This window comes from Synchiropus splendidus, chromosome 1, assembly GCF_027744825.2.
Source record: "Synchiropus splendidus isolate RoL2022-P1 chromosome 1, RoL_Sspl_1.0, whole genome shotgun sequence".
In the NCBI taxonomy this organism is placed as follows: domain Eukaryota; kingdom Metazoa; phylum Chordata; class Actinopteri; order Syngnathiformes; family Callionymidae; genus Synchiropus; species Synchiropus splendidus.
This window is the reverse complement of record NC_071334.1, coordinates 45,075,690-45,096,728: the sequence shown is the minus strand read 5'-3', so window position 1 is coordinate 45,096,728 and position 21,039 is coordinate 45,075,690. Positions and strand designations below refer to the sequence as shown.

At 45.8% G+C, this 21,039-nt stretch overlaps 2 protein-coding genes across 2 annotated transcripts; both read right to left on the bottom strand.

The window, feature by feature from the left end:
• Positions 1–141: 141 nt before the first annotated feature.
• LOC128762320 (eosinophil peroxidase-like) lies at positions 142–7,042 on the bottom strand. The gene is made up of 16 exons (XM_053870501.1): positions 6,953–7,042; positions 6,810–6,872; positions 6,464–6,548; positions 6,229–6,404; positions 6,033–6,165; positions 5,559–5,688; positions 5,288–5,494; positions 4,809–5,172; positions 4,469–4,629; positions 2,821–3,079; positions 2,497–2,667; positions 2,087–2,324; positions 1,111–1,319; positions 1,003–1,031; positions 829–888; positions 142–725 (listed from the first exon to the last, which is right to left on the bottom strand). The coding sequence occupies exons 2-16, from the start codon at positions 6,868–6,870 to the stop codon at positions 717–719; spliced, it is 2,292 nt and encodes a 763-aa protein (XP_053726476.1). The 5' UTR covers positions 6,871–6,872; positions 6,953–7,042; the 3' UTR covers positions 142–716.
• Positions 7,043–11,801: 4,759 nt separating this feature from the next.
• LOC128752631 (eosinophil peroxidase-like) lies at positions 11,802–18,697 on the bottom strand. The gene is made up of 16 exons (XM_053854040.1): positions 18,608–18,697; positions 18,465–18,527; positions 18,124–18,208; positions 17,889–18,064; positions 17,693–17,825; positions 17,219–17,348; positions 16,948–17,154; positions 16,469–16,832; positions 16,129–16,289; positions 14,484–14,742; positions 14,163–14,333; positions 13,754–13,991; positions 12,757–12,965; positions 12,649–12,677; positions 12,475–12,534; positions 11,802–12,371 (listed from the first exon to the last, which is right to left on the bottom strand). The coding sequence occupies exons 2-16, from the start codon at positions 18,523–18,525 to the stop codon at positions 12,363–12,365; spliced, it is 2,292 nt and encodes a 763-aa protein (XP_053710015.1). The 5' UTR covers positions 18,526–18,527; positions 18,608–18,697; the 3' UTR covers positions 11,802–12,362.
• Between the last annotated feature and the right edge of the window lie 2,342 nt (positions 18,698–21,039).

Here is a 21,039-nt window from a genome sequence, read left to right as displayed (position 1 = left end):
AATGCAGGGTTTTTTTTTAATTCTATTATAAGATCCAAGTACACTTGTTTTGGTTAAACAGAAGAATTTCCTGTTCCTTTAAAAAGAGAACACCAAACAATACTTTGCAGCTCATAATGTTTTATTTGAAAGCTAAACAATGAGCGAGGCAGAATTAAGCAGGTAAACAGTCAAAGTCAAAACATGACAGAAACAGGCTGCAAACTGTAGCAGTGATAAATCACTTGAACAAGCAGGTTAGGCACGAGGCACTGGCCACAACCTATTGCTTATCTGGCAGTCTGAGTCGCGTAAAAAAATACCACATTCATTTAACAAAGCACATAAAAATCTTCATGAGATCGGATGTAACAGGGTAAAGATGTTTTTAAATTCAAATGAACAAAGAGCGTTGAGAGAAGCTTGAATTATAGATTCGAAACTCTGTAAACTGAAGCAAAATAAATAGCTGTGCATAGAGTGAGTGGCAGCTGACTGGTCTCTCCGATGTTCCCTGAGCTGTCGAGACTGGCATTCGTGACTGTGAAAGTCTCATGAGGTCTTGTGATTTTACAGAAAAGTGATGTGCTTCCTGCAGCTGGAGTCACTGAAATGTAGGTACTTCCTCAGCCCCACCAGGCGGGGCTGCAGGCTCAGTGTTCTTCCTGTTGCTTCATGAGTTTGATAATGCTGGTAGAGAATTGGTTGTGGAGAGCATTGAACAAGAGCGTGGGGCTCTACGCCACCTGCGGGACAAAGAACACCACGTGTGTGTAAATCTCATGATGGTCAAATTGTGATGTTAAATCTTAATGATCCATCATGTCAAAAGTCCTGACAGTCACCAACCTTGTTGTGTGGAAGGCTGTTGGGTTCTGGTGTCAACAGGTTCTCCTCAGCTGTCACAATCTGCACGTGACAATAGATGACTCAATTTCCACATGCGGTTCAATCACTTTTATTATTTTTCATTTTTGTAGATTCAATTTTAATCCAGAAGAGCTAGTTAGAGTGAGAACTCACCTCGTCGATACTGTTCGGGCAGAGTCCACCTGAGGGATCAAAGGTCATAAATGAAGTCACCCGAGGGACTGAGCTCAGGGAGGGAGAGAAGATCTCCACCAGACTCACCTGAGCAGGACGTGTCTCTCCAGGGGTTCAGGTTCAGGCGGGGGATGTTACGACATTGCACCCGCGGGTTCCTCCTCGACACCGCGTTGAAAACATCTCGGGGGACAGACGTGATGCCAGTGTTGTCGCAGATGATCCTGGCGAGGTTGGCAGTCTTGAGAGCGTTTTGCTGACTCGGCGTGAAGACGCCCCGCCGATCATACCACAACCTGCGAGGCATGGATCAAACAGGACAGGTGTCAACAGACGCACTCTCCCAAGCACAATCCCAGCCAACAACAGCAGCTGTATCTTCTAACTCAATCCCACTTTTGACAGATTTTGTCACTCCTCACTAATGTCAACGGTATTTTTCAAAACTAGCAGAATTCGGCCTCTTGAATTATGTCGGCTGCAGAGGGCGAAAAGGGCGTGTATTGTGTACTTTGGCGCCCTCTAGTGTGAGAAGACGTCACATCATAATATTTTATTCTTTGATTTAGAATCAGAATCAACTTTATGGCCACGGTCAGCGAGGATCCCACCAACTAGGAAAGTGCTTTGGTACAATAATAATAATAATAATAATTTAATAATAATAAATATATAAAATGATAAATGAATACAAATGAATCAATAATAATAGACGAAACTCATCAATACATAAACCACAAAGAACAAAGTCTGTTCACGAATCGAGGGGAAAAAGCTGTGTCTGTGACGGGAGGTTCTGGTCTGGACTGACCGTAGCCTCCTGCCGGGGGGAAGAGGGACAAGCAGTCCATGAACAGGCTGAGGGGAAGTTCTATTCCATCGTGGTTCGAGTGAGCTCATCATTGCATTTAGAGTCGGAGTAAAGGTTTGTTGCCTGCACTCTAGTTCCGAGATTGAACTTCACAATCACATACTGTCAAGCAGCTGTCCGACCGAACATTTATTGATCCAGCAGCTCCGGACCTCTAACGTGGCCATCTGCTCACAACTCAGACGCACTCACCTGTCTCCTTGGCGTATTTTCTTGAACTGGTTTGCGATGAGGCAGGCGAACAGGGGCCCGACACGTCCTCCATCCACAAAGGGCTCGGCCACACCTCCGAGCCAGACGTCGATGTTGTCGGGGGTCCCATACAGGTCAAGAAGCCTGCGAGCCAAGTCGGAGTTGTTCAGGACCTGACCGAGATCCTCCTGATTCTTCGGCTGCGACAAGCCGCAGAACTTGCGCCAGGCATTGTAGCCTAAGAAACACATGCAGTTCAGTGTGACTATTGACAGATGACGTCAGTTTGGTTCAGAATATGCACATTCTTTCTTTGCATTGCTAATAGATGTTCCAGACTGCGACCTCTGTGCAAGAATGAATGTAAAACCGATTGAGATGGTGCGATGACGGACTGCAGGAGGACGCACCAGGCAAGCCGTGGTCTCTGCCTCTCTGCATGTTCAGGGACCCCAGATCCAGAGTGATGTGCTGCACGAACTGGAAGAGCCTGTTCCTGAGCGCTTCCACCAGCATGTGATCCTGAGTGTTGAGTTTAGCAGGACTGCCGATCAAACCTCTGAGCACCGGGTCCACACCACCTGGAAAAGAAGATCAACATGAGGATTGATTCAACTTTAGCAAACGAATCAGGGTCAGTCAGGATCCCACCAACTCGGAAAGTGCTTTGGAACAACGTGCAATAACGGTCGAAAATAACAACAACAACAACAACGATGATGCTCGTCTCTCACCTTCAAAGACGATGCGCCAGGGAGTGAAGAAGGCCATGAACAAGGGCACGTTGGAGAACTGGGGATGTTCATTGAAGTCTTGGTCCAAGCGAGACAGCATCGGTTGGATGGCCAAGTGGGCGAAGCGGTAAGCCGCGGTCGCGAACACGTTGGAAATGCTCGGGTTGACTGTCGGGTCATAGCCAGGATAACGACCAAGATGCCTCCTCATCGCAACGTTGCCCACGATGTGGGGCAGGTAGTCGCGGAACACAAACACCTGCGAAGGAGACGGGAGACTCGTCAAAATGGAGACGACGCGCAGGTCCAAAAATTCGTCTTCGACTCTTTGGCTGGCGTTGATGTTTCAGAGTTTAACACGCAGTCGTTAACATCCATTGTTTTACCTGATGTCACTGTATATAACTCACGCTAGTAGTATTCAAAGTGCAGTGAGCGCAAACGGACAGGAGGGGGCAGCAGCGGACAGAGGTCCGGAAACAGAAAGTTGCGAAGAAGAGGGCAGTTGGCAGAAACAAGATGGGAAAACCTTCAAAACATTGGGAAATATGTTTTTACTATAGTCATGTGACAGTTGATGTATTACAGCAGTTCAAAATGTTGCTGCCTTTTACAAAGTGACAAACGCAAAGGTTGAAGCTCTTGCAACTAAATGAACCTACAGAATCAGAAAAAAACTCAATTAATCCTGAGGAAAAATTCGGTCGTCGCTCAACATGCTCTGTAAACAACAGAAGTATAAATCTAAAATACAAAGTTCTCTTTTTAACAAACAGTGTAGGAAAGAGGAAAAGAAGGCTATGCACACAGTGCACATAAAGGGGGACATAGACGCTGGATATGTGAAAAAATAAAAACAGATAAAAAATATATATATGATAACAAAGTCTTTCACGGTTATTTTTACAGGGATGAATTGTACAGTTTTCTTGCCACTGGAAGAAAGGACCTCCTGTGGTGCTCAGTCTTTGAGATGGGTAGTCTCCATCTATTAGCCAACCAAAATCACATAAAGTTATTTCCAACTAACCCTGAACACTTTTTTGTACAATGTCCACCTCTCTTTTTTAGTCAAATACCAAAAACTTGTGCGATCAAACACCCACTAAAAGCAGGAGGACATAGAAGCAGGGACTACTCTTCAGAAAAAACAGACAAATCCATAACATCCAGTCATTTCCATCTAATAAATTGTGAATTTGTAGTATTTCTGAGTGGTTCCTGGCAAATCTTGAAGCTGTGTGAGCAGGACAAAAGTTGAGTGTGTCGGTGTTTACATGCACTTCCTCAAATGCTCAATTCTTTGTCATATATGACAATTCTTTACTAAGAGTGAATGTGCATTTAGATGACAGCGTGATTCATTTTCTTTAGCTCATGGAGATATTGATGCAAATATTTTGTACGGAAATAGCGGTCATCATTTGTTGAGGACTATCAGCATTAGAGTCAAATGTGTGGAGTATTTCATGACAGTCCTTTCCAAATAATTTTGCTTCTGTTGCCTATTGAAACATCATCCCACTCCCTTTGCCGTCATCCACCCGGGTTGTTGTAGGAACAGCTCGGTGCAAACAGACTGTAGTTTCTCAGATGATTGATCATAAAGGCGAGCAACGACTTAGGTGCACGTAGAAAAGCGTCCCACCTGTGTGTAAGCTCCCATGATCTTCCGGGTCTCCTGGTAGAGCGTCTCACTTTTCCAGTCTGGGTTCAACCTCTTGAGTTGACGTGCCAAGCGGTTATGCTCCCGCAAGAAGAGAGTGTGAATGGAGGTCAGAGCAAAGTTCTCGTCCACTCGTGAGTCACCTGTGAGAGAGGATGTTCATTCATTCATTGGTTCAGTTGTGATTCGTGATGGTTTTCATGTAAATATAAATGAATCTGGGAGTTTTTAATCCTTTTTCTGTGTGCCTAATTGAAATATGCTGAAAAGCAGCCTGTATGAAAGTACACTTGTCAGTGGAACATTGTCTGAGGAAACTGACCGGCGATGAAACAGGGGACCTCCCTGGCGTCGGTGTCTTTGGTGATTCTCCCTCGAGTGGCGCACATGTTGACCTGAAGTGGGTGGAAGGGCAGCAGCTCTCGTCCGTTGTCCCTGAACTCAGAGTTGACCAGCATCAGGCCGTCATCGCTAGAAAGGTTTCGGAGACTGAGGGCCAGCTTCTCCTCGGAGCCGTACACTTGGCTGAGATCCAGGAAGGAGGTCAGGGCGTTTATCTGCTCCCTCACTGCGGGTTCCCCGCCAAAGTTGTAGGCTGAGAATCCAGTCCCACACACTGGTGCGGATCTGAAGGCGGGGATGCAGTTGTCGGGGCCGGGAGGTCCGCGGGGGTCACCAGGTGGGATCTGTACACAGAGGACGAGCATTTTGTGACACCTGAGTGAGAACTGAACAGCAAACCTCACACTCAAATAGATGTTTGATTAAAAAAAAAAAAAACATCAAGTGTTGTTTATGGACCTCGATGGGGATGCAGGGCTCAGTGCGCTCGCAGCTCTCGTCGCAGTTCACCCCGTTGCTGAAGGAGCGGATGCTCGGTGAGAAGGGGGTGAAGGACAGGTCATGGTCATTCCACTGGCCAAAGAAAGTGACCATGTGACTGAATTCTTTGTCGCTTTCCACGCCCTGATCTGTTGTGCTCAGGATGTTGTTGGACACTTGGCGCACCTGAGAATGGATGTTGTTCAGCAAAATAGTTGCTTTGTTTGAATACTGTGACTGTCATAGGTACCAGGGGCAGCAGGAAGTTGTTGATCGGTTTGATTCTGGTGAACCCTTTGGGGATGGAGATGTTGTCGTCATACTCAGCAGGAAGCCAGCGGGCGAAGGGTGTGTTGGAGGCGCCGAGGCGAGGGTTCTGCCTGTTCACGGCGTTGAGAAACAATGTTGAGAAATGTCAGGGGTGAGCTAATCTCCGGTTTCTAAAGTGTTCTCTCTGAAACCTGACAGATTTGCAAGTGGTAAAAAAACACTTCAGTTTAAGAAAAAAAAACATATCGAACTGAACTGAATGACTGAATGCAACAATAACATGAGGAAAGCTTCAAGATGCAGAGATTTGTATCCCATTTTATCCAAAATACTTCATTGGTGAACAGTAATAATTGAAATCAAACTGCTTTTTTAATGTCATGTTCATTTCACCAGCACTTTAACGGCAACGCAAAATCCTCTCTGATCAAGATTCGATCACGTTGTCACTCACAGATTGTTGCAGACGCTGGTGATGGTGCGATACTTGTCGATGTTCTGTGTGGTGCGACACGGAGGATCTCTGATTCGAGCAGCACACCCGGTCAATTCGGCCAGCTTCAAGAGGTCTTCTGGGGTCATCAAGTCTGGAACATGAAATATGAAGAATTGAACTTTTGTTCGGCCACAGCTGAAGTGAATCATCTCACCTGTGGCATTGAGAGAGCGTTTGTTAATGCGGTGCAGTCTCTGCTGCAGCAGTCGCAGGGTGTGTTCCATGTAGTCTGCAGCTCTCACCGCCGAGCGAGTGTCTCCACGTGGCTGCTTCATGAATCGGAGGACGTCATGAGGTGCCACGACATTTTTGCGGACTCGTCTGAGACTCCTGCGCCGAAAAGTAAGGTTTGATTTTGTGATTTCTATCTGGATGTTGTTAAGACTCACTCAGCCCTGGAATATGTGTAAGCGTCATCCACCAGTTTCTTGGCCTCTTCGAAACAGCGTTGGACCAGAGACCTGCCATGATGCTCTGGAAAACAGTTGACATGATTTTTTTTTTTTTACGTCAATTGTCATCTATTCAAATAAATAATAAATAATCAAAAAATAGCTGTTTGAAATGAATGATTTTTGTTTTTTTTTCATCCTTCCAACCTCAAAAATTATTTTCATTTTGGGACATCTAAGACCTTCGCAATGAGATTTCAAGAACGTCTCAAAAACTAAATTTACAAGCAGCTCATGACAGTCACATTCATGTGGTGAACAGATAATAATAGTAGCACCGTACCTGTCGGACTGGCGTGAGCAGCAACCAGGCAAATGCCCAGTATCAGAACAGAAAGATGCATCTCTGAAACACATTAAAAGACAGTCAATCAAAAAAAACTCTTTCAGAGAAGGAATCATTAGAGGAAGAGCGATGGTTCGTACCCGTGTGTGAAGGCAGCCCAAGCAGATGAAGTGTGGAGGGATGAGGTTGTGTTGTTATATACGTGCAGCAGGAGGAAGCAGGAGCCTCGCCTTCACGCTGACCAGGTGATGCTGCTGTCAGGAAAGTTCAGTTCCTTGTTCCTCCTTCTGGCGACCTTTTCCTCCAATAAACTGACTTCAGGTATTTGTGTCATTTGATGATGCCACGTCTGCCCACCCCGAGTTCGGCTTCTCAAAGTGTCTTCTTCTTGGGCTTTATTGCACAAAAAGAACAGAAAAGAAACATATAAACCACACCACTATAATGTATGGTTAATGACAACGCAAACACAAATGTGAAATTATTGGCTGCAGGAAGGTCTATGCTCTGCAGTAACAGAGAATGTTCTTAAACCAGCGCACGTTTCCAGACAAACTTAGTATTATTAGCTTGTTTTTTGTTTCATTTTAGGTATGACTTGAGCTGTTTTTACTTTTCTATATTCTCGACTTCACTTGCTTCACACTTCACTGTTGCACACAGTTGGGAAGAAAAGAGGCTTTGATGATTTATCCACTTTCCTTCTATAAAACTGTGTGGTGATCCAAGCCTGAAAAAAGTGCTTGGGCTTGAGCCAAGAAGCAGAAGGTTAAAAGCATGGCTGTCATTTGCTTTTATATCATTAACTTCCGAGCAAACCAAAGTCGACAACAAGTCATGTTGAGCAATGAGGAAGGAAGTGAGAAAAGTCAAAGCGCAATTCTTATGTAAATTCATTCCTGGCATTTTGGGAAGGCCCAGTAGCGACAACAGAGCTGTCGCAGTAAGTGATGATGCGTAAAGGCGCTGCAAAGTGATCCATCGAGCGGTTGTTTCCAAACATACCTGCTCATTCCGTCAAAAGGGCCGAACATGAAAAGTAAATATTTTCCTTCTAGCACATTTCACAACTGCTCCTGAAAAAGGTAACAGGAAACAGTTTCCTCTCGCTACTGCAAAGTATATGGCAGGTGGACCTTGGACTAATGTACTTAAAGTTTTGTGGTCTTTTACCAAGTTACCAAGTTACCAAGCGGACGAGAACAGAATAATATTGTCAGTTCATGACGGTGAGCAGCCACCGGCCACTTTAACATTCACTAAACATTCTAAAACTTTAAACCCTACAAAGGGAGCAGAATATAGTCACGTCTTTTGAGAGTTCACTGTTAGTCAGAAAAACGTATTTTCACCATTAACTAACCTGACGGCAGTAAACCATTATATCACATCCAGCCTCATCTGACTGGTGTCAGTTAAGGACACACAGACAGACTCTGTTTCTGAGCATAAAGAAAACAATATGTGTATATTTTACAAATGTTTTTAATTGTCCTAAAATACTTGAAAGTGTTGATGGGATGGGAGTGAAAACAAAGTCTAACTAATCTGACACAAAGACGGAAAAACAAATAGAAATTGAATTTAAATAGTTTTTTGATTGAGGTGTGCCAGGTTTTTTTCTTCTTTGTAACTGTTCTGGTGCATAATGGTTACTGTTTGGCCTCTTCTCACTCATCATTTAATTTCCGTAAACACTTGCAAGTGAGGAGGGAGCAAGACTTAACATCATATCTGGTAGTAGAGCAGATTAAGGTCTTTAATAATAATATTAATTCTGCCCCTATTTCTACTGTTCCTGTTATTCCAAAGGAGCGAAGCGTTTGAAAACCAATTGATGAGCTGGGTCAGCGGCTGTGTGGCAGCACTTCCAAAGAGGCGGACGTGATGGATGTGGGCCTTCAAGATTTTCATTCAAGTGGATTGTGCCATGATTCTGCTTTTATTTTGGTCACGTGAGTCCTGTTTTCTTTCTCCCTCCTGTCTTCCTGTTCCAAACAACCTCTAATCTCCCCAGCTTAAGAACACCTGGACTCCAGCAACGTGTGCCAGATCGTTTGCTTCATTGGCTCCAACTGGTTATTTGCTCCGTTTGTTCCTCTCTACTCACGTACATTTATCCGTCATTTAAATTATCTTCTGTTTAGCTATTTCTATATCCTGGTGTTTCTATTTCACATGTGCTCCGCCCTCTAACGGCCTTCACGATTGGTTAATCCACATCGAAGCACTGGCCTCGGCCTGAGACTTCGATAGATTGGCTCTCCGCCCAGGAAGGCACCACCCACCACGTATAACTCTCCCCTGCTCCCGCTGCTCTGCTCCTTTCGGAACTCAGCCTGCTACTATAACCATCGGGTTTACATGGAGCGTTCCTGTTCGTCCTGTGCTGATTCTATAGGTGAGTCGGAGAAGCATGATGCCTGCTTTGTCTCCTTGGGCCCGGAGCACCTGAGACTGCTGGACACGTGTCCTGCCTGTGTGGCTCTTCCGCAGGCGGGCGGGCCTAGCACGCTGGAAGGGAGTTGACCAGGAGTCGGCCTCCCTTCCAGCGACTCAGCCTCCTCAACCCGCTACCAAACCAGCTCCAGCAAAGTTGGTTTGGGGGGACGTCACGGAGGAGGATGAGCGTCATTTCTACGAGGAGGAGGTCCACCTGAAAATTTTCCCGGACGACGACGACCTGGGAGCGGTGGACGAGGTCGAGAGTACTCCAGCGGGGTCTAACTCGAACTCCGGAGGGTCCAGGTGTCGACAGCGGCCCTCCAGAAGACGGCGCGCGCATGTGCGCTCTCGCCCAAATGGCGGCTCGCAACCTGCGGCTCGCCAAGATGAGACTGAAGGAGCGGGAGAAGCAGAACATCATCGGAGTTGGACAAAGGCCGAGCGGTGTCCACACGCAATGTCTTCGCGGCCGCCATCTCGGCGGGACACCAGGGCTGACCCGAATGATCGGGTCGGGTCTCTGATCGAGTCACCCGATCAGAGACCCGACCCGATCATTCTTGGTGCTCGGCGCATTAGGCCTCCGGCGAGGAGCCTAATTCCGCCCTGGAGTTTGCGGGTGGTTCTAGAAGGGCTCTGTAAGGCTCCGTTCGTACCGGTGGCGGCCGCTTCATTGGATATACTGTCCTTGAAGACGGCTCTTCTTCTGGCCTTAGCTTCGACTAAGAGAGTGAGCGATCTGACAGCCGTGTCGGTGAGCTCACGGTGCATGTCGTATGGTGAAAGTCAGACTTCTGTGACTCTTCCTCCAAACACGGCTTTCAGACCAAAGGTCATTACGACTTCTTATCGGTCTCAAGTCCTGATGTTGAGGGCTTTTTATTCCCCACCTCCGGTTGTGCCCGGTGCGGGCCCTTGCTTGCTATGTTGACAGGACAAAAGACTTTCGTCTCACTGATAGTCTGTTGGTCTGCTATGGAGGAAACCTGAAGGGCAAAGTTGTCACTTCGCAGCGCCTTGCCCACTGGGTTTGTATGGCCATTTCTGCTGCATACAAGGCTGAAGGCTCAGTGGCCCCGGAGGGCCTCAGGGCTCATTCAACTAGGGCCATTTCCTCATCTGCTTGGCTTTTTGGAGGTACTTCCATGGAAGACATCTGTCAAGCTGCTTCTTGGTCATCTGCTTCGACCTTTGCTCAGAATTATCTCAGAGACATGACGGACACTTTATTGGCTCACACTGTTTTGTCTGTTCAGGGATCTTTGACCATGGCTGGACCCTCTGGTCGTTGAAGTTTGTTCTTTCTTTGTTCTGTCAGGTCTTCTGTAAGGCCATGCTGGGAGTGAACTAATCCCTACGGCCTTCGCCGTGGTTTTCAACCAATAGCGAAGGCCGTTAGAGGGCGGAGCACATATGAAATAGAAATGATGGTTACTCTCGTAACCCAGGTTCTATGAATATGTGCGTCGCACTCTGACTGGCTGCCCAGCAGGCCTGTTTCCGCTGAGTTCCAAAAGGAGCAGAGCAGCGGGAGCAGGGGAGAGTTATACGTGGTGGGTGGTGCCTTCCTGGGCGGAGAGCCAATCAATCGAAGTCTCAGGCCGAGGCCAGTGCCTCGATGTGGATTAACCAATAGTCAAGGCCGTTAGAGGGCGGAGCACATATTCATACAACCTCATATTCTGACTGCCTTTGTTCTCCCTGCTCCACGTGGCTTCTTGGTTTTCTCTCTGTTCTCTATTACTCTCTACTCGTGCGTTGACGACCTCGATAGTTTACTTTGTTTTATTGCTCATTGTGTGTTTGCTCTCCTGTTACAGACTCTTCTTGGATTCTTTCTCCCGGTTCAGTGACGCTTTTTGTTTGGACTCATTCCCTTGTAGACTCTTCCCGCTTTTGGTGACGCTCCGGATTTGTTTTCTGTTTTCTACTCCCAGTGACGCCTTCTGTTATCAGTTTTGTATTTTGTCATTAAATTATTGTATTGACTCGCTCCTGCCTCCTGTGACTCTTTCAACAAAGCACTTGGGTCCGGCCCTGTGTCGAGAACCTTCACAAATTCAAGTTCATCCTGCCAGGCACAGATCATCGTGGAGAAAGTGACCGGTCCATCTGTCCTATCTGTACCTGCCATGTTTACCGTCTACGGCCCTTCACTCCACTGACAGCACCAGAGGCACGTGCACCTCTCTCAGTTTAGGTGGCCACTGCAGGTGTGTCTGTGGATTTGGGAGGCATGTGCTCAGCGCACGGGGAATTTCTACATTTCCTGTTTGCTCAAAGTGAGGTTTTTGTTTCGGTAGTTGTACTAACATTCCTGAATTGAGATGAGGACTTTTAACTGAACTCTTTCAAGATTTATTTGAAATTTAAAAAGGATGAAATGTCATCAATGCAGGGTTTTTTTTAAATTCTATTATAAGATCCAAGTACACTTGTTTTGGTTAAACAGAAGAATTTCCTGTTCCTTTAAAAAGAGAACACCAGACAATACTTTGCAGCTCATAATGTTTTATTTGAAAGCTAAACAATGAGCGAGACAGAATTAAGCAGGTAAACAGTCAAAGTCAAAACATGACAGAAACAGGCTGCAAACTGTAGCAGTGATAAATCACTTGAACAAGCAGGTTAGGCACGAGGCACTGGCCACAACCTATTGCTTATCCGGCAGTCTGAGTCGCGTAAAAAAATACCACATTCATTTAACAAAGCACATAAAAATCTTCATGAGATCGGATGTAACAGGGTAAAGATGTTTTTAAATTCAAATGAACAAAGAGCGTTGAGAGAAGCTTGAATTATAGATTCGAAACTCTGTAAACTGAAGCAAAATAAATAGCTGTGCAGATAGAGTGGCAGCTGACTGGTCTCTCCGATGTTCCCTGAGCTGTCGGGACTGGCATTCGTGACTGTGAAAGTCTCATGAGGTCTTGTGATTTTACAGAAAAATGATGTGCTTCCTGCAGCTGGAGTCACTGAAATGTAGGTACTTCCTCAGCCCCACCAGGCGGGGCTGCAGGCTCAGTGTTCTTCCTGCTGCTTCATGAGTTTGATAACGCTGGTAGAGAATTGGTTGTGGAGAGCATTGAACAAGAGCGTGGGGCTCTACGCCACCTGCGGGACAAAGAACACCACGTGTGTGTAAATCTCATGATGGTCAAATTGTGATGTTAAATCTTAATGATCCATCATGTCAAAAGTCCTGACAGTCACCAACCTTGTTGTGTGGAAGGCTGTTGGGTTCTGGTGTCAACAGGTTCTCCTCAGCTGTCACAATCTGCACGTGACAATAGATGACTCAATTTCCACATGCGGTTCAATCACTTTTATTATTTTTCATTTTTGTAGATTCAATTTTAATCCAGAAGAGCTAGTTAGAGTGAGAACTCACCTCGTCGATACTGTTCGGGCAGAGTCCACCTGCGAGATCAAAGGTCATAAATGAAGTCATCCGAGGGACTGAGCTCAGGGAGGGAGAGAAGATCTCCACCAGACTCACCTGAGCAGGACGTGTCTCTCCAGGGGTTCAGGTTCAGGCGGGGGATGTTACGACATTGCACCCGCGGGTTCCTCCTCGACACCGCGTTGAAAACATCTCGGGGGACAGACGTGATGCCAGTGTTGTCGCAGATGATCCTGGCGAGGTTGGCAGTCTTGAGAGCGTTTTGCTGACTCGGCGTGAAGACGCCCCGCCGATCATACCACAACCTGCGTGGCATGGATCAAACAGGACAGGTGTCAACAGACGCACTCTCCCAAGCACAATCCCGGCCAACAACAGCAGCTGTATCTTCTAACTCAATCCCACTTTTGACAGATTTTGTCACTCCTCACTAATGTCAACGGTATTTTTCAAAACTAGCAGAATTCGGCCTCTTGAATTATGTCGGCTGCAGATGGCGACAAGGGCGTGTATTGTGTATTTTGGCGCCCTCTAGTGTGAGAAGACGTCACATCATAATATTTTATTCTTTGATCTAGAATCAGAATCAACTTTATGGCCACGGTCAGCGAGGATCCCACCAACTAGGAAAGTGCTTTGGTACAATAAAAAAAAAAAAATAATAATAATAATAATAATAATTTAATAATAATAAATATATAAAATGATAAATGAATACAAATGAATCAATAATAATAGAAGAAACTCATCAATACATAAACCACAAAGAACAAAGTCTGTTCACGAATCGAGGGGAAAAAGCTGTGTCTGTGACGGGAGGTTCTGGTCTGGACTGACCGTAGCCTCCTGCCGGGGGGAAGAGGGACAAGCAGTCCATGAACAGGCTGAGGGGAAGTTCTATTCCATCGTGGTTCGAGTGAGCTCATCATTGCATTTAGAGTCGGAGTAAAGGTTTGTTGCCTGCACTCTAGTTCCGAGATTTCACAAACTTCACAATCACATACTGTCAAGCAGCTGTCCGACCGAACATTTATTGATCCAGCAGCTCCGGACCTCTAACGTGGCCATCTGCTCACCACTCAGACGCACTCACCTGTCTCCTTGACGTATTTTCTTGAACTGGTTTGCGATGAGGCAGGCGAACAGGGGCCCGACACGTCCTCCATCCACAAAGGGCTCGGCCACACCTCCGAGCCAGACGTCGATGTTGTCGGGGGTCCCATACAGGTCAAGAAGCCTGCGAGCCAAGTCGGAGTTGTTCAGGACCTGACCGAGCTCACGCTGATTCTTCGGCTGCGACAAGCCGCAGAACTTGCGCCAGGCATTGTAGCCTAAGAAACACATGAAGTTCAGTGTGACTATTGACAGATGACGGTCAGTTTGGTTCAGAATATGCACATTCTTTCTTTGCATTGCTAATAGATGTTCCAGACTGTTCTCTGTGCGAGAATGAATGTAAAACCGATTGAGATGGTGCAATGACGGACTGCAGGAGGACGCACCAGGCAAGCCGTGGTCTCTGCCTCTCTGCATGTTCAGGGACCCCAGATCCAGAGTGATGTGCTGCACGAACTGGAAGAGCCTGTTCCTGAGCGCTTCCACCAGCATGTGATCCTGAGTGTTGAGTTTAGCAGGACTGCCGATCAAACCTCTGAGCACCGGGTCCACACCACCTGGAAAAGAAGATCAACATGAGGATTGATTCAACTTTAGCAAACGAATCAGGGTCAGTCAGGATCCCACCAACTCGGAAAGTGCTTTGGAACAACGTGCAATAACGGTCGAAAATAACAACAACAACAACGATGATGCTCGTCTCTCACCTTCAAAGACGATGCGCCAGGGAGTGAAGAAGGCCATGAACAAGGGCACGTTGGAGAACTGGGGATGTTCATTGAAGTCTTGGTCCAAGCGAGACAGCATCGGTTGGATGGCCAAGTGGGCGAAGCGGTAAGCCGCGGTCGCGAACACGTTGGAAATGCTCGGGTTGACTGTCGGGTCATAGCCAGGATAACGACCAAGATGCCTCCTCATCGCAACGTTGCCCACGATGTGGGGCAGGTAGTCGCGGAACACAAACACCTGCGAAGGAGACGGGAGACTCGTCAAAATGGAGACGACGCGCAGGTCCAAAAATTCGTCTTCGACTCTTTGGCTGGCGTTGATGTTTCAGAGTTTAACACGCAGTCGTTAACATCCATTGTTTTACCTGATGTCACTGTATATAACTCACGCTAGTAGTATTCAAAGTGCAGTGAGCGCAAACGGACAGGAGGGGGCAGCAGCGGACAGAGGTCCGGAAACAGAAAGTTGCGAAGAAGAGGGCAGTTGGCAGAAACAAGATGGGAAAACCTTCAAAACATTGGGAAATATGTTTTTACTATAGTCATGTGACAGTTGATGTATTACAGCAGTTCAAAATGTTGCTGCCTTTTACAAAGTGACAAACGCAAAGGTTGAAGCTCTTGCAACTGAATGAACCTAAGAATCAGAAAAAAAGTCAATTAATCCTGAGGAAAAATTCGGTCGTCGCTCAACATGCTCTGTAAACAACAGAAGTATAAATCTAAAATACAAAATTCTCTTTTTAACAAACAGTGTAGGAAAGAGGAAAAGAAGGCTATGCACACAGTGCACATAAAGGGGGACATAGACGCTGGATATGTGAAAAAATAAAAACAGATAAAAAATATATATATGATAACAACGTCTTTCACGATTAATTTTACAGGGATGAATTGTACAGTTTTCATGCCACTGGAAGAAAGGACCTCCTGTGGTGCTCAGTCTTTGAGATGGGTAGTCTCCATCTATTAGCCAACCAAAATCACATAAAGTTATTTCCAACTAACCCTGAACACTTTTTTTGTACAATGTTCACCTCTCTTTTTTAGTCAAACACCAAAAACTGGCGCGATCAAACACCCACTAAAAGCAGTAGGACATAGAAGCAGGGACTACTCTTCAGAAAAAGACAAATCCATAACATCCAGTCATTTCCATCTAATAAATTGTGAATTTGTAGTATTTCTGAGTGGTTCCTGGCAAATCTTGAAGCTGTGTGAGCAGGACAAAAGTTGAGTGTGTCGGTGTTTACATGCACTTCCTCAAATGCTCAATTCTTTGTCATATATGACAATTCTTTACTAAGAGTGAATGTGCATTTAGATGACAGCGTGATTCATTTTCTTTAGCTCATGGAGATATTGATGCAAATATTTTGTATGGAAATAGCGGTCATCATTTGTTGAGGACTATCAGCATTAGAGTCAAATGTGTGGAGTATTTCATGACAGTCCTTTCCAAATAATTTTGCTTCAGTTGCCTATTGAAACATCATCCCACTCCCTTTGCCGTCATCCACCCGGGTTGTTGTAGGAACAGCTCGGTGCAAACAGACTGTAGTTTCTCAGATGATTGATCATAAAGGCGAGCAACGACTTAGGTGCACGTAGAAAAGCGTCCCACCTGTGTGTAAGCTCCCATGATCTTCCGGGTCTCCTGGTAGAGCGTCTCACTTTTCCAGTCTGGGTTCAACCTCTTGAGTTGACGTGCCAAGCGGTTATGCTCCCGCAAGAAGAGAGTGTGAATGGAGGTCAGAGCAAAGTTCTCGTCCACTCGTGAGTCACCTGTGAGAGAGGATGTTCATTCATTCATTGGTTCAGTTGTGATTCGTGATGGTTTTCATGTAAATATACATGAATCTGGGAGTTTTTAATCCTTTCTCTGTGTGCCTAATTGAAATATGCTGAAAAGCAGCCTGTATGAAAGTACACTTGTCAGTGGAACATTGTCTGAGGAAACTGACCGGCGATGAAACAGGGGACCTCCCTGGCGTCGGTGTCTTTGGTGATTCTCCCTCGAGTGGCGCACATGTTGACCTGAAGTGGGTGGAAGGGCAGCAGCTCTCGTCCGTTGTCCCTGAACTCAGAGTTGACCAGCATCAGGCCGTCATCGCTAGAAAGGTTTCGGAGACTGAGGGCCAGCTTCTCCTCGGAGCCGTACACTTGGCTGAGATCCAGGAAGGAGGTCAGGGCGTTTATCTGCTCCCTCACTGCGGGTTCCCCGCCAAAGTTGTAGGCTGAGAATCCAGTCCCACACACTGGTGCGGATCTGAAGGCGGGGATGCAGTTGTCGGGGCCGGGAGGTCCGCGGGGGTCACCAGGTGGGATCTGTACACAGAGGACGAGCATTTTGTGACACCTGAGTGAGAACTGAACAGCAAACCTCACACTCAAATAGATGTTTGATTAAAAAAAAAAAAAACATCAAGTGTTGTTTATGGACCTCGATGGGGATGCAGGGCTCAGTGCGCTCGCAGCTCTCGTCGCAGTTCACCCCGTTGCTGAAGGAGCGGATGCTCGGTGAGAAGGGGGTGAAGGACAGGTCATGGTCATTCCACTGGCCAAAGAAAGTGACCATGTGACTGAATTCTTTGTCGCTTTCCACGCCCTGATCTGTTGTGCTCAGGATGTTGTTGGACACTTGGCGCACCTGAGAATGGATGTTGTTCAGCAAAATAGTTGCTTTGTTTGAATACTGTGACTGTCATAGGTACCAGGGGCAGCAGGAAGTTGTTGATCGGTTTGATTCTGGTGAACCCTTTGGGGATGGAGATGTTGTCGTCATACTCAGCAGGAAGCCAGCGGGCGAAGGGTGTGTTGGAGGCGCCGAGGCGAGGGTTCTGCCTGTTCACGGCGTTGAGAAACAATGTTGAGAAATGTCAGGGGTGAGCTAATCTCCGGTTTCTAAAGTGTTCTCTCTGAAACCTGACAGATTTGCAAGTGGTAAAAAAACACTTCAGTTTAAGAAAAAAAAACATATCGAACTGAACTGAATGACTGAATGCAACAATAACATGAGGAAAGCTTCAAGATGCAGAGATTTGTATCCCATTTTTTCCAAAATACTTCATTGGTGAACAGTAATAATTGAAATCAAACTGCTTTTTTAATGTCATGTTCATTTCACCAGCACTTTAACGGCAACGCAAAATCCTCTCTGATCAAGATTCGATCACGTTGTCACTCACAGATTGTTGCAGACGCTGGTGATGGTGCGATACTTGTCGATGTTCTGTGTGGTGCGACACGGAGGATCTCTGATTCGAGCAGCACACCCGGTCAATTCGGCCAGCTTCAAGAGGTCTTCTGGGGTCATCAAGTCTGGAACATGAAATATGAAGAATTGAACTTTTGTTCGGCCACAGCTGAAGTGAATCATCTCACCTGTGGCATTGAGAGAGCGTTTGTTAATGCGGTGCAGTCTCTGCTGCAGCAGTCGCAGGGTGTGTTCCATGTAGTCTGCAGCTCTCACCGCCGAGCGAGTGTCTCCACGTGGCTGCTTCATGAATCGGAGGACGTCATGAGGTGCCACGACATTTTTGCGGACTCGTCTGAGACTCCTGCGCCGAAAAGTAAGGTTTGATTTTGTGATTTCTATCTGGATGTTGTTAAGACTCACTCAGCCCTGGAATATGTGTAAGCGTCATCCACCAGTTTCTTGGCCTCTTCGAAACAGCGTTGGACCAGAGACCTGCCATGATGCTCTGGAAAACAGTTGACATGATTTTTTTTAACGTCAATTGTCATCTATTCAAATAAATAATAAATAATCCAAAAATAGCTGTTTGAAATGAATGATTTTTGTTTTTTTTCATCCTTCCAACCTCAAAAATTATTTTCATTTTGGGACATCTAAGACCTTCGCAATGAGATTTCAAGAACGTCTCAAAAACTACATTTACAAGCAGCTCATGACAGTCACGTTCATGTGGTGAACAGATAATAATAGTAGCACCGTACCTGTCGGACTGGCGTGAGCAGCAACCAGGCAAATGCCCAGTATCAGAACAGAAAGATGCATCTCTGAAACACATTAAAAGACAGTCAATCAAAAAAAACTCTTTCAGAGAAGGAATCATTAGAGGAAGAGCGATGGTTCGTACCCGTGTGTGAAGGCAGCCCAAGCAGATGAAGTGTGGAGGGATGAGGTTGTGTTGTTATATACGTGCAGCAGGAGGAAGCAGGAGCCTCGCCTTCACGCTGACCAGGTGATGCTGCTGTCAGGAAAGTTCAGTTCCTTGTTCCTCCTTCTGGTGACCTTTTCCTCCAATAAACTGACTTCAGGTATTTGTGTCATTTGATGATGCCACGTCTGCCCGCCCCGAGTTCGGCTTCTCAAAGTGTCTTCTTCTTGGGCTTTATTGCACAAAAAGAACAGAAAAGAAACATATAAACCACACCACTATAATGTATGGTTAATGACAACGCAAACACAAATGTGAAATTATTGGCTGCAGGAAGGTCTATGCTCTGCAGTAACAGAGAATGTTCTTAAACCAGCGCACGTTTCCAGACAAACTTAGTATTATTAGCTTGTTTTTTGTTTCATTTTAGGTATGACTTGAGCTGTTTTTACTTTTCTATATTCTCGACTTCACTTGCTTCACACTTCACTGTTGCACACAGTTGGGAAGAAAAGAGGCTTTGATGATTTATCCACTTTCCTTCTATAAAACTGTGTGGTGATCCAAGCCTGAAAAAAGTGCTTGGGCTTGAGCCAAGAAGCAGAAGGTTAAAAGCATGGCTGTCATTTGCTTTTATATCATTAACTTCCGAGCAAACCAAAGTCGACAACAAGTCATGTTGAGCAATGAGGAAGGAAGTGAGAAAAGTCAAAGCGCAATTCTTATGTAAATTCATTGCTGGCGTTTTGGGAAGGCCCAGTAGCGACAACAGAGCTGTCGCAGTAAGTGATGATGCGTAAAGGCGCTGCAAAGTGATCCATCGAGCAGTTGTTTCCAAACATACCTGCTCATTCCGTCAAAAGGGACGAACATGAAAAGTAAATATTTTCCTTCTAGCACATTTCACAACTGCTTCAGACAAAGGTAACAGGAAACAGTTTCCTCTCGCTACTGCAAAGTATATGGCAGGTGGACCTTGGACTAATGTACTTAAAGTTTTGTGGTCTTTTACCAAGTTACCAAGTTACCAAGTTACCAAGCGGACGAGAACAGAATCATATTGTCAGTTCATGACGGTGAGCAGCCACCGGCCACTTTAACATTCACTAAACATTCTAAAACTTTAAACCCTACAAAGGGAGCAGAATATAGTCACGTCTTTTTCAAAGCTTGTGCAGCAGTGAATGAGTTCACTGTTAGTCAGAAAAACTTATTTTCACCATTAACTAACCTGACGGCAGAAACCATTATATCACATCCAGCCTCATCTGACTGGTGTCAGTTAAGGACACACAGACAGACTCTGTTTCTGAGCATAAAGAAAACAATATGTGTATATTTTACAAATGTTTTTAATTGTCCTAAAATACTTGAAAGTGTTGATGGGATGGGAGTGAAAACAAAGTCTAACTAATCTGACACAAAGACGGAAAAACAAATAGAAATAGAATTTAAATATTTTTTTGATTGAGGTGTGCCAGGTGTTTTTCTTCTTTGTAACTGTTCTGGTGCATAATGGTTACTGTTTGACCTCTTCTCACTCATCATTTAATTTCCGTAAACACTTACAAGTGAGGAGGGAGCAAGACTTAACATCATATCTGGTAGTAGAGCAAATTAAGGTCTTTAATAATAATATTAATTCTGCCCCTATTTCTACTGTTCCTGTTATTCCAAAGGAGCGAAGCGTTTGAAAACCAATTGATGAGCTGGGTCAGCGGCTGTGTGGCAGCACTTCCAAAGAGGCGGACGTGATGGATGTGGGCCTTCAAGATTTTCATTCAAGTGGATTGTGCCATGATTCTGCTTTTATTTTGGTCACGTGAGTCCTGTTTTCTTTCTCCCTCCTGTCTTCCTGTTCCAAACAACCTCTAATCTCCCCAGCTTAAGAACACCTGGACTCCATCAACGTGTGCCAGATCGTTTGCTTCATTGGCTCCAACTGGTTATTTGCTCCGTTTGTTCCTCTCTACTCACGTACATTTATCCGTCATTTAAATTATCTTCTGTTTAGCTATTTCTATATCCTGGTGTTTCTATTTCACATGTGCTCCGCCCTCTAACGGCCTTCACGATTGGTTAATCCACATCGAAGCACTGGCCTCGGCCTGAGACTTCGATAGATTGGCTCTCCGCCCAGGAAGGCACCACCCACCACGTATAACTCTCCCCTGCTCCCGCTGCTCTGCTCCTTTCAGAACTCAGCCTATAACCATCGGGTTTACATGGAGCGTTCCTGTTCGTCCTGTGCTGATTCTATAGGTGAGTCGGAGAAGCATGATGCCTGCTTTGTCTCCTTGGGCCCGGAGCACCTGAGACTGCTGGACACGTGTCCTGCCTGTGTGGCTCTTCCGCAGGCGGGCGGGCCTAGCACGCTGGAAGGGAGTTGACCAGGAGTCGGCCTCCCTTCC

Excerpts from the sequence above, each read along its gene's own strand:
- LOC128762320 (XM_053870501.1), bottom strand. The coding sequence starts at position 6,870 with ATGCATCTTTCTGTTCTGATACTGGGCATTTGCCTGGTTGCTGCTCAC. Across the intron at positions 6,549-6,809 it reads TGCTCACGCCAGTCCGACAG|AGCATCATGGCAGGTCTCTG; the intron begins GTACGGTGCTAC and ends ACTGTTTTCCAG. Across the intron at positions 1,320-2,086 it reads AAAATACGCCAAGGAGACAG|GTTGTGGTATGATCGGCGGG; the intron begins GTGAGTGCGTCT and ends CATGCCTCGCAG.
- LOC128752631 (XM_053854040.1), bottom strand. The coding sequence starts at position 18,525 with ATGCATCTTTCTGTTCTGATACTGGGCATTTGCCTGGTTGCTGCTCAC. Across the intron at positions 18,209-18,464 it reads TGCTCACGCCAGTCCGACAG|AGCATCATGGCAGGTCTCTG; the intron begins GTACGGTGCTAC and ends ACTGTTTTCCAG. Across the intron at positions 17,826-17,888 it reads ACGCTCTCTCAATGCCACAG|ACTTGATGACCCCAGAAGAC; the intron begins GTGAGATGATTC and ends TTCATGTTCCAG.